Consider the following 12520-nt stretch of genomic DNA (forward strand, 5'->3'; position numbering starts at 1 on the left):
CTAGTATAAAAACTAAAGTCTGCTTGTTGTTGGATTATCATATTGTGTTATTACTTTACAGGCTCCATAATATTGGTTAGATATATAGGTTGATTCAAACTCTTGATTTATGGACCTAATGAGGAAGTGCAAAGTTTATCATAAATACGCAATAAAAATAAATTAAATGAAAACTTACCGAGTTGCAGTTAAAAGTCTAATTCGAAGGAAAGCTTTCTTAAAAAATATATTAGATCAGTTGTTTAAAGCACGAATCTAAAAACATGAATAAGAGTTTTGTAAATAATTTGAGATGAAAAAACGTGGATGGAGATATTTATATTCTTACTGAAGATCTGTTACTCAGGTGAGAGATGTGGCCTATGGGCCTATGGCAATTCCCCCCCCCCCCCCCCAGTCCCGCCCTGAAACAAACATAATTTTATTTAATTATTCTCCCCTTTTGATGTTAACTCGGAACTTGTCGAAAAAAAAATGAGGAAGAGCAAAGCATTGTTTAAAAATCTCATGAGTCAAAACCACTTTTCCGAGTATTCAATTATTAAAATAATTCACAGCGTAATACTTCATAGCTTATTTCCTTATAAAAGTTCATAATAAAATAGTAGAACAGGCATACAGCAACTGGAAAAGGGGTTTCCTCCCATATGTTATTCTTGTCCGTTTTTTGTTTTTAAGGCGTCGAGCTAATGCTCGGCAGCCTTCTAGCGATCGTCTGGATTTCCAAATTCACGCTCTGCACCGCCTAGACGTTGTAAATGCGCAGAGCAAATAGTACTCTTGTAGGAGCTTTAAATGTTTCAGGATTAAATTATTTTGTCAATTGACTTGTGAGAAAATGCGGCTTTGTTGTGCTAGTTTTTAACATTTATTGCAAAACATACGTTTGCTTTATTCACATTATTACCTAACGTCATGTTTTTAATAGTGTGAAAACAGCGGAAGAATCTAGAAGTAGGGACTATTTATGGTAATAATGGCGTAAGGATATTGAAGTTGACTTAGTGTTATTAAAGATAAAAATGTAAGCTTTTTACATTAAAATAAAACTTCTAAATCTGAATGAATGCGATAAACTGATTATGTTGTGAAAAATTCACATTTCTTGTCCCATTTAAATTATACCGCTGACTATTTTCTGCGATATGTGTTAAGCGACATCACGTGACTGTCTGGAGATAGCGTGTCTCGGCGAAGCGAAGAAGAAGAAAAGTTTGCAGCTCTCTAGTTCTACCAAGTAAATCAGTAAAGGTATGTGCATTTTCGTTGCATTTTAAAGTTTATATTTATATATTTACCATATCAAAAGTGTACTGTGTAATTATATTTGCGTACACTTTGTTCTCCCTTCATGTAGAGCAAACTCGCCGTGGCGTGGGTTTGTTTGTAAACAAACTTCATCGATTGCGGGGGGCATGTGGTAAACGGATATTGTTAGATATTTCTGCTGAGCGGGTGACATATAAACGATCGATATATATCTGAAGAATATAAAGTTTATATTTATATATTTACCATATCAAAAGTGTACTGTGTAATTATATTTGCGTACACTTTGTTCTCCCTTCTTTTAGAGCAAACTCGCCGTGGCGTGGGTTTGTTTGTAAACAAACTTCATTGATTGCGGGGGGCATGTGGTAAACGGATATTGTTAGATATTTCTGCTGAGCGGGTGACATATAAACGATCGATATATATCTGAAGAATAATAAATACTGGTAAATACAAACTGTGCAAAAATATAAAAGAAATAACTAGGGACGTTTATATACTATTAGCATAACTGATGGTTGAATTTCGTGAGAAAGAATAGATCGAATTGTAAAACAAGATTTTATTTGGGTTCTTGCGTGTATTTTTCTAAACATTATTGTACTTGAAATTGTTTCTTGGAGTTCCTAAATCAGTATTGTTTGCTTTTGATATCCTGTAGCTTTTAATAAAATCATTATAGTCAATCGAAACTTTGGGAAAATCTTGGAGTTTTCAGTAATTTTATCGTAGTTTTATTGATATATCTTGGAGAGATCTTGGAGTTTATTGATATATCTTGGAGTTTTCAAATATTGTTTGCTATTGATATCTTGGAGTTTTCAATGAAATCATCCTAGTTTATTGATATCTTGGAGAGATCTTGGAGTTTTCAAATCTTATATTTGCAATTGATATACATCTTGGAGTTGTCAATGAAATTATCATACAAATATATATATATATAGTTAATCGTCATCTTGGGAAAATCTTGGAGTTTTGAAATGATCACTGTTTATAGTTTGTAATTGTTTGTAGCAAATCTTGGGAGTTTTCAATTAATGATATTTGACTCTAGAGTTTTTTGCTAAATCATCGCATTTTTTGATATGTAGAAATTCGAAGATTATCTGTAAATTGTTGAGATCTTCATAAAATCTCTGAGATTTGTTTGAGAAACTGGGAATTGTAAATTACTGTTTTATTGGTTCAGCATTGAGCTTGCACTTAAGTGTACTAAGTGTATCTTATCATATCGGTTATTGAAAATGGGCATTGCTATTGATTTGTGGCGTATAAGGATAGGTTGTTTTAGTCCAAGGATAAACAGAGGTGCATCAAGCAATAAACATTTTTTTCCAGTATTTGCAACAAAAAAGACTGCTTGCATATTACTTAGTGCATCAATAAGATTATTGAAAGTGTGTTTATGTTTTTCACTGCTTTTGCTTTTATGTGGTGATGTGGAAGTAAATCCAGGACCTTTATCACAAAATATCAAATCAATCTTTCCAATTCTTGGCAGTTTTCACCAAGGAGATGAAAAATTTAGTCCTTTTTCTCGTGGAAGACAATGTATTGCATCTTGCATTGTGTTTCTCATTAAACTTCAATCAAAACCTTTTGAAAGTCACAAATGGAAAAGTGGAGATGTTGATGAAGTTTTACTTGAAGGGGATTTTCTGTATAGATTTACTAAGCAGATATCAAGTTGTTCAAAAGATTTTCTTGAACTGTGTGAATTGCCACCTTTTATTAAGTTGAATGATATATTCTTTCATTGGAAGGTGAAAAATACATACAGTGGTAGTATTAGTAAAAATTTTATAGGAGAACATCCTTTAGTCAGATTAGATATTGCTCTTGCAATGGGCTTATCTAGAGAATACACTTTTTGTATTTTTGTTTGTAAGGGAACTGCTGTTGCTATATCATATCAAAGTGGATTTTTTATTGTGTTTGATTCACATGCAAGAGATAATCATGGTCTTTGCTGTGTTAATGGAACAAGTGTTATTATTCTTAAGGAAACTCTTGGGGAGTTGTGTGCCCATTTGAGAAAGTCTGTAAGATGTGATGCAGATAAAGAAATTGAACAATATGATTTGCATGTTATTAATATTATTAAAACATCAGAACATTCTATCAAGTATAACTTAAAAGCATCTGAGCTGCATATTTGTCAAATTTCAAACAACTCAGACTTTGAAAGTACTGTAAGTGTTGAATCTTTTGCAAGTAAATCTGTTAATACTAGCAAAATTCAGTTAATTGATTTGCCATTTCTGAATTTAGACCCAAAAAATCAGAATGCTGTTAACCAAAAGAAACGTAAAAGGACAGGAGAAAGTTTTCAAAAAGCCAAGCTTTTTAAAAAGTGTGAAAATTATAGCAATGATCACATCAAATCAAAATTTCATTCACTAGTTTCACGTGGACCTGAGTATGTTTGTGTCAGCTGTAACCAAGTTTTCTTCCAACATTCTGTTGAAGAGTTTAAACTTACAAACAATCGAAACCCCTTTCCAGACCATTTGATAAATAAATGCATTGTTCGATCAAAAAGTGTAGATGACAAAGAATGGATTTGTAATCAGTGTAAGAAATATTTGAAAAGTGGGAAAATCCCACCATGTTCTGTTGGAAATGGTTTTAGGTTTCCAGATATTCCTCCAGAATTGAAAAACTTGACAAAATTGGAAGAAAGGTTGATAGCTCCTCGAATTCCATTTATGCAGATTAAAGAAATGCCTCGTGGTGGTCAGCTTGCTATGCATGGAAATGTTGTAAATGTTCCAGCAGATGTAAACAAGACAGTCAAAGTTTTGCCAAGAAATATGGATGCTAGTGAAACAATACCTTTAAAATTGAAAAGAAGTGTAAGTTTTAGAAATCACATAGCATTTGAGCAAGTAAGACCAGAAAGAATTTTAGAAGCCACAAAATGGTTAATAAGTAATAGCAAACTGTTTAGAAATGAAGGAATATCTTTGAATGCAGAATGGAATGTTATTAATGAGGAAAAGTTGTTGGAAGAAAATGAAATACTTAAGTCATTTAGAGATAGTGTGTCAAACACTGAAAATGACAATAATGGGATTATTGATGGTGATGAATGGTCAGAAGATGAAGGAACAGTTTTAAGACCATCTGGCAATTTTGATACTGTAATGCAACCAGCAGATTATCGTGAATATAATAGAATTCTATCTGTAGCTCCAGCAGAAGGAAACACTCCATTGGGTATGTTTCAAGATTTTAATGCAGAATTTCTCTCATTTCCTGCAATATATTGTGGAGAAACCAGGCAAAACAATAACTTGAGAGCAACAGCTGTACATTATAGTACCATTTGTAAGTGGGAATTAAGAAATTTTGACAGAAGAGTAGCAAAAAATGTCACCAACATTTTCTTTAAGTTAAAGAAATTGCAGATAAAACAAATTTCAGATAAAGTTTCTTTGGCAATGAGGAAATGCAAATTAAAAGGAAAAAAAATAACAGTAAATGAAGTTCTGTGTGAAGAATCCATTGATAAAATAATTAGGCATGATGAAGGTTACAGAGTTTTGCGAACTTTGCGTGGGTCGCCACCTTATTGGGAAAGAACTAAAAAGGACATCTTTGCAATGATTCGTCAACTTGGCATTCCAACTTGGTTTTGCTCCTTTTCGGCTGCTGAAACAAAATGGAAACCCTTATTACGTGTTTTGGCAAAACTTACCAAGAATATGAATTACACAGATTCAGATATCTTAAAAATGACTTGGTTTGAAAAAAATGAACTTATTAAAGCTGACCCAGTTACATGTGCAAGGTATTTTGATTACCGATTTCAAATGTTCATGAACAGTGTTTTGAAACATGATACCTCACCAATTGGGAAAATTAAAGACTTTTTTATTCGTGTGGAATTCCAACAAAGAGGTTCACCTCATGTTCACATATTGTTTTGGATTGATGGCGCCCCTTCATTAGGCAAAAACACTGACAATGACATGGTTACTTTCATAGATAAGTTTATAACATGCAAAAGAAACAGCAGGCTAGCTGAAGTGATAAATTACCAAACTCATCGCCATGCAAGAACATGCAGAAAGAAAGGCCAGTCTGTCTGTCGCTTTGGTTTTCCCTTGCCACCTCTTGATAAAACTATGATATTACATGGTTTTGATGAAAATAAACCAATTAATGAAGTTTCTGAAGCAAAGAAAAATTTTGTAAAAGTTTCTGAAGTTTTAGATAGCTTAAAATCAGGAGATGGATGTGAAACAACACTTGAAGCATTTTTGAAATCTTTAAAGATGTCTTATGATGACTACCTTCTAGCATTACGATCAAATATCAAACCTGGACAAAAAAAAGTTTTCTTAAAACGCAATTTATCTGAAATAAGAATCAACAATTACAATGAAATACTTATTGAATGCTGGGAAGCTAATATGGACATTCAATTTATTCTAGATCCATATGCATGTGCTGCATACATAGTGTCTTACATATCTAAAGGGCAGCGAGGTATGTCAAACTTGCTTAGTAATGCTTGTAGGGAAGCCAAAGAATCTGAACATGATATGCGCCAACAGGTACGTAAAGTAGGAAATACTTTTTTAACACATGTTGAGGTAGGAGCTCAGGAAGCTTGCTATTTAGTCTTGCAAATGCCATTAAGAAGATCATCAAGAGATGTAGTTTTTGTTGACACAAATGCTGAAGAAGACAGAGTTGTTCTAATGAAGCCTATGTCCATCTTAAAAGAACTTCCCAAAAACTCAACATCGATAGAGTCAGACAGCAATATCAAAAGATATCAACGTAGACCTTACACAATGAATAAATATTGCTTGGCAGACTTTGTAGCTCTTTTTAACATTCATTACCCTAAGAAAGGAAGTAAGAATGAGCAAAACTTACAATCATCCACTGAATCTGAAGATTTGCCAGAATCTCATTATGAGTTAGATGCAGAAGATGATCCTAAGTCTTTTGAAATAAATGAAAATGATTTGACAGAAGAGCATGTGTTCAAAGATGGATCTATAATGAGGAAAAGAAATAATGCAAAAGTTCTGTACTCTGTTGGTTTTAACAAAAACGATGACAAAGAGAATTTTTATAGAGAACAGATAATGCTCTACTTGCCTTGGCGAAACTATTCTGATATTTTAGGGGGTTATATTACTTACGAAGCAAGATATAATGATAATTCTGAAGAAATTGAAGTCAAAAGAAAAAATTATGTGTGTGCTCTGACTGAAAATATTGCTCAACTTGAAAGAGAAGTTCTTTCATCAGAAGATGAACCAACAGTTACAGAATCTCAGCACCAAGATGAATGTGATCTTGAAAGGGGATCAAATTTGTCAAAAGAATTTGAATGCTTTAATCCAGGAATCAACAATGGGAATAATGACTATGACCTAGCTTTAGATTTAAATATTGGAAGAAAGCAAATTGATTTTCAAGATGATCATGTTTCAATAGAAATGCCTGATGCTGAATTCCGTTCGATGGTGCAAACATTAAATGTTAAACAAAAAGAGTTCTTTTATCATGTTTTGAACTGGATAAAAACTGAACAAAATCCCTTATATTGCTTTCTTAGTGGAGGTGCAGGTGTTGGTAAAAGTGTTTTACTAAGGGCACTTCATCAAGCACTAATTAAGTATTTAAATCACAAACCTGGAGAAAATCCAGATGAAGTAAAAGTATTAATCTGTGCTCCAACTGGGAAAGCAGCTTTTAATGTTGGAGGATGTACAATTCATTCTGCTTTTAATATTCCTGCAGATCAAGGATTTCATTTTAAACCTTTAGATATGCAACAGCTAAGTACATATCAAACAAAATTCAGATGCTTGAAAGTATTGTTTATTGATGAAATTTCTATGGTAGGTAAGAAAATGTTCAATTTTATTAATCAACGTTTGCAAGAAATTATGGGTTGTCTTGAACCTTTTGGAGGTGTCTCGGTCATAGCATTTGGCGATTTGTTTCAATTGAAACCAGTTATGGATCAATGGATCTTTTCTTCTCAGTGTAGCAGTGAAAATATTGCATCATTAGGACCAAATCTTTGGGTTGATCATTTTCAAATCTTTGAACTTGAACAAATTATGAGACAGAGAGATGATGTCAAATTTGCTGAAATTTTGAATAGATTGAGGGAAGGAAATCAAGATGAAGAAGATATAAAAACCCTTAAAGAACAAATATTGCAGAATGAAAGTAACATTACTAGAAATTTGCCTCATTTATTTACAAGAAGGTGTGATGTTCAGCAGTACAATAAGGAAATTTTCAGTCACATAAATGAGTCAAATAAAACAATTGTTGAAGCATTTGACAGCGTATCAGGTGATTTGCCTAGCTCTATGTGTGAAAAAGTTTTATCAAAATTACCAGATGATGCTTCAAAAACTAAAGGTCTTACAAAATTTCTCTGTCTAGGAGAGGCAATGCCTGCAGAAATCTGTATTAACATTGATGTTGCAGATGGCATGACTAACGGTACACCATGTACCATAAAGAAGTTGGATTATCGTGTACCAAATTCAACTAGATGTAGTATTGTGTGGGTTAAGTTCTGCTCTTCAGACATTGGGAAAAAATGTAGAAAACAGTTTCAACATTTATATGAAAGACACATTTCGTTGTCATGGACTCCAATTTTAGAAATAACAAGAAAGTTTAACTTCAATTATTATAAGTCATTTTGTATAACTCGCCGCCAATTTCCATTGACTCTTGCTGCAGCAAAAACTGTGCACAAAGCTCAAGGTAGTACTTTAGATGGTGCTGTGATTGGACTTGGAAAGAAAAAAATAGACCACTTGCATTATGTAGCTTTAAGTAGAGTTCAAAAATTATCAAATGTTCATTTACTAAACTTTGATGAAAGCACCATTAAAGTATCAGATTTTGTTGTTGAGGAAATGAACAGACTAAGAACAACAGCAAATGTGTTTGTGACAATTCCTCTATTGTATAATATTGCAGGAAATGTCTTGAAAATTATCTTTCACAATTGTAGGTCATTTAAAAAACATTTTCAAGATATTAAAAAAGATTATAATTTATTATCTGCTGACATTTTTGCATTTGCTGAATCATGCTTAAGTGCAAGAGACAGCAACTCCAGATATGAATTGGAAGGTTTTGAAATTTCACGAAATGATGACCATTGTTGTAATGAAAGACCATACCATGGAACAATTGTGTACTCAAAAATAATGCCAAACCTTTTTCAGAAAAAAAATATATTCAATATAGAATTAACTCAGGGTTACATTTTGCACGGTGATTCACAAATAAATGTTTGTTTCGTTTATTGTCCACCTAAGCTTGCATCAATGAGTCTTTATAAAACATTTTTTGCATTTTTAGATAAGGAATTTGACTTTAAAAAACCTCACATCATTATGGGTGATTTTAATTTAGATTTCAACAAAATTAAGGACTTGCCAGCCTTCCTTCAGTATACTTATTCACTTTATCAACTTATAACAAAAGCTACCACAAATTACCAAACAACTTTAGATCATATTTACACAAACATTGATAAAAGGCTCATAAATTCTAGTGGAGTATTGGAGTCTTACTTTTCAGATCATAAACCTGTTTTCATTTCCTTGAATGAACTGTTGTAGAAAGGAAATATTCATCTTAAAATAAACCAGTGCTCAAATAATTAAAAGACCTACTTGTCCGATCAAACAAACTTCATGTTCAAAGTAAAAATTATTTTCTTTATTTCAGTATTAATATTACCATCACTGTAGTTGCAGTAAATAATTTTTTTTGAATTTGGTTATCTTTATAGATGAAGACACTTCATGAAATCTTTGAAAGTGGAGGTCAGTCCAGTGCTCCATACAACACTGCCTTAAAAGTTGTCGTTTGCGGAATAGGACAGGTTGTGCAGTACAGAAATGCCAGTGGCGATCAAAGAGAATCAGTCACGGTTGGATTTGCTGACCAATCTATGGCAGCAAAGGGAACATTGTATGACATGACAAAGAAAGACACCTTAAGAGTTGGGTCCACAGTCATGCTCATGAACTCCATAATTAAAAAGGACATGAAAACTATTGTCATCACCAACAAGTCAAAAGTCTTGAAGACAAGTCCACTGGAAGATGTGCCAAGAGAGAGAATTCAAGAAGGCCATGCTTTGGCATGTCCTCCTCCTGCCGAGACAGTTGAGATCAAGGCAGTCCACACATCCCCAGTTAAGACTCTCTTGACAATCAGAGGGCAAATAATATCAGTAAGTAATTAAAAAAAGAAAATCATATTTAATTTATCTGTTAATTTCTCTTTCATTAACAAATTAAGCTTGTATTTTAAAAAAAAAATTCTTGTTTTAGGAAGAAATGGAGAGAACTGTTAAAGTAGGGGGTGTAGACACCTCTGTTCGTGCTCTAAGGGTGAAAGATGAGTCTGCTGTTTGTAAAGTGACCTTGTGGAGGGATTTCGCCAAGAGGAAAACCTCGGTAGGCAGCCATATCAAACTAACTGATGTGGCCGTCCAACTTTTCAATGATGAAAAGTCTTTGTCAACAACCTCCCGCACAACGTTACAGGTATTGACAAGTGTTCTTATTAATTAATAACCTTAAAGAAATATTATTTGCATCACAAAAGTATTTATGCTTATATGTTCAAACCATTACTTTCTTTTCTCTAGGAAGTGGAATCTCCAGAAGTTAACAAAACAATGACATTCATAGCATTTGAGTGGATTGATTCCGAATTCTTGACATTAACAGCTGACACAGAAGATTTCCCAGAGTTTTCCATCTCTAAGGAAACCTTAAAGATTGCACTACAATGTACAGAAACTGAAGAAGTTGAGGAATGTTTACTGAGAAAACTTCCTCTTCGTGCAAACATAAACTTTAAGGAACGAGAGATTCTGCAAATCACAGTGTGCTAAGTGAATTGCAAATTATACAAGTAAAAAGTATTGATGCACAAAAATTGATGCAGAAAAAACATTCTACTGATTTTACCATCATTACTTTTACATTTGCCACCAACTTTTTGTTTGAAAGGGTTTATCTTTTTGCATAATATTTTTACAATACATGTTCAATTGTGCACGCTATAGAGCTTTTGAAACAAACTTTACTTTGTTTTTACTTTTACAATCATCACTCTTAAGCAATCTTAATTAATAATTGAGCAACGTATGATTTATTCGTTATTTCCATTTACTACAACAGAATTGTTTTTTTTTATAAATATTTGTTTTAACACACTATAACAAAAAGTATGTATGCATGTTCCATACCATTTTATTGTATTCACAAAGTAATGAAAAATTCTGTTGAATATACAATTGCAAATGTTTTTTAAACTACAATGTATTAAGATCAGCTTATTCAAATACTCAAAAATAATTCAGCTCTAGTGTAGTATTTCTATTATATTTTTTTTTCTTTGGAGTAACTGTTAAAATCAAGAAATGTTTCATTAGAAAACTCCCTCTTCAAGCAAACATATACTTTAACAAACAAGAGATTCTGCAAATCTTGGTGTGCTAATCGAATTGCAAGTTGTAAAAATGATAAGTGTATTGATACATGAAAATTGGTACAGAAAAACCTTCTACCGATTCTACCATCATTACTTTTACATTTGCCACCAAGTTTGTGCTTAAGAGGGTTTACCTAGTTGTATAATATTTTTACAAAAAATGAAAAATTCTATTAGATGTACAATTGCAAACTTCAATTTAAATCTCTTTAATGCTATTAAGGTCAACTTGTATGAATACTAAAGAAAGGCATCTCTAGAGTGGTATTTCTTCCTTTCTTTTTGTAATAGTTATTTCCATTTGTAACTGTTAATAGTTATTTTTATTTGTTTGTAAGTAGATACTAGAAATTGTTTGGAAAAAATAATTCCTGTTAGTACATTTTAAAGTATTATGTTTGTTTTGTCTGTAATTTTCTTTTATACTAGTCATTGTTGATCAGGTTGATATTTGTATACGCTATATACACTATGCAAGTCCCAAAATGAGTTTTCCTGAATAGATCTGTTATTAATTGTCCCTGTTTAAAGAACTCTCAATTGATATCTCTAATCATAAGCACAATTCCTGATACTCAGTTTTTTTTAATATCATTCCATTCCTTTATTACTTTATAAGGATCACTGTTCGATTTACAGATCTACACTTGCATATAAATGCCTTTTGACCAATCAAAAGACATATCCAGATTCTCAGGAAGAATTTACTATTCCATTGCAATAATATCATCAAGATTACTGTTCTCTTATAAAGGCCTATTGACTCATCATGAGCACATGTCCAGATACTCAGGAATTATTCATTGTGAAGTGCCATTTTTATTATACATTGCCAACTATTCCTGATATTTCATGTAGTACTTTTTTTAGTTTATTACGATTACACTTGAGTAAACTTTTGGGAAACATTTCCTGTTTCTATTTGTTACACTTCTTTTCATTTTTTCATAATATCAAGATTACTGTTCTCTTATAAAGGCCTATTGACTCATCATGAGCACATGTCCAGATACTCAGGAATTATTCATTGTGAAGTGCCATTTTTATTATACATTGCCAACTATTCCTGATATTTCATGTAGTAGTTTTTTTAGTTTGTTACGTTTACACTTGAGTAAACTTTGGGGAAACATTTCCTGTTTCTATTTGTTACACTACTTTTCATTTTTTCATACAAATATCATTTTAGTCTAAGACTGTGCATACAAATGATATTCCATTCAATAACCAAGCCCAAAGTGCCATTTATACAAGAAATAACTTTAAAAACTTATATTACAAAAGAGTTATTTTCTTCTGCTAATGTTGTTTATTCACTCTAAAATATAGGATCGTTCTTGTTCACCATATACAGTAATGTTTACATCATTTTTGAAAACTAAATGTAGTTTTTTATATCAACATTTATAACATGTCTCCTGTACGCAAACTATTTGTTATTGCATTAACATGCATCACTGCCAAATTATATTTAAATAAAAGAAATGTTTTTCCCTGTATATAAATGTTTTTTGTGTTGTTTATTATGATAAATTTATATTTCACAAATTTTGCATGTAAAGAATGTGGGAAACAGAAATAAGACCATAACACAAAAAGAGTGCTTGGAGGTGACAGTGACATGTTCATTATGGACTTGGAAATACATAATCTCGCAAGATGCAAAACTCAAGGTCCCTTTTGTAGTTGTAGAGTGGCTCTCAGCCTCTGTCATTGTTACAAACTTTAC

General features: G+C 32.3%; 1 protein-coding gene across 2 annotated transcripts; it reads left to right on the forward strand.

Moving 5' to 3' along the window:
* Positions 1-698: 698 nt before the first annotated feature.
* LOC136270859 (uncharacterized) lies at positions 699-11014 on the forward strand. Of its 2 annotated transcripts, none has more exons than XM_066069691.1 (4): positions 699-1251; positions 9074-9520; positions 9621-9836; positions 9941-11014. In XM_066069691.1, the coding sequence occupies exons 2-4, from the start codon at positions 9074-9076 to the stop codon at positions 10187-10189; spliced, it is 912 nt and encodes a 303-aa protein (XP_065925763.1). In that variant the 5' UTR covers positions 699-1251; the 3' UTR covers positions 10190-11014. The 2 variants fall into 2 exon arrangements, with proteins under 2 accessions (XP_065925763.1, XP_065925762.1); XM_066069690.1 differs by lacking the exon at positions 699-1251 and adding an exon at positions 4581-5837.
* The last annotated feature ends 1506 nt before the right edge of the window (positions 11015-12520 follow it).

The sequence above is a fragment of the Magallana gigas genome, chromosome 8 (genome assembly GCF_963853765.1).
Source record: "Magallana gigas chromosome 8, xbMagGiga1.1, whole genome shotgun sequence".
Taxonomy (NCBI): Eukaryota; Metazoa; Mollusca; class Bivalvia; order Ostreida; family Ostreidae; genus Magallana; species Magallana gigas.

What these genes read in the sequence shown, in the direction of transcription:
- LOC136270859 (XM_066069690.1), top strand. Translation starts at nt 4,719, where the DNA reads ATGAGGAAATGCAAATTAAAAGGAAAAAAAATAACAGTAAATGAAGTT. An exon ending in AACATGATATGCGCCAACAG is followed by an intron (nt 5,838 to 9,073) that starts GTACGTAAAGTA and finishes TTATCTTTATAG; the next exon opens with ATGAAGACACTTCATGAAAT. An exon ending in TCAGAGGGCAAATAATATCA is followed by an intron (nt 9,521 to 9,620) that starts GTAAGTAATTAA and finishes TTCTTGTTTTAG; the next exon opens with GAAGAAATGGAGAGAACTGT.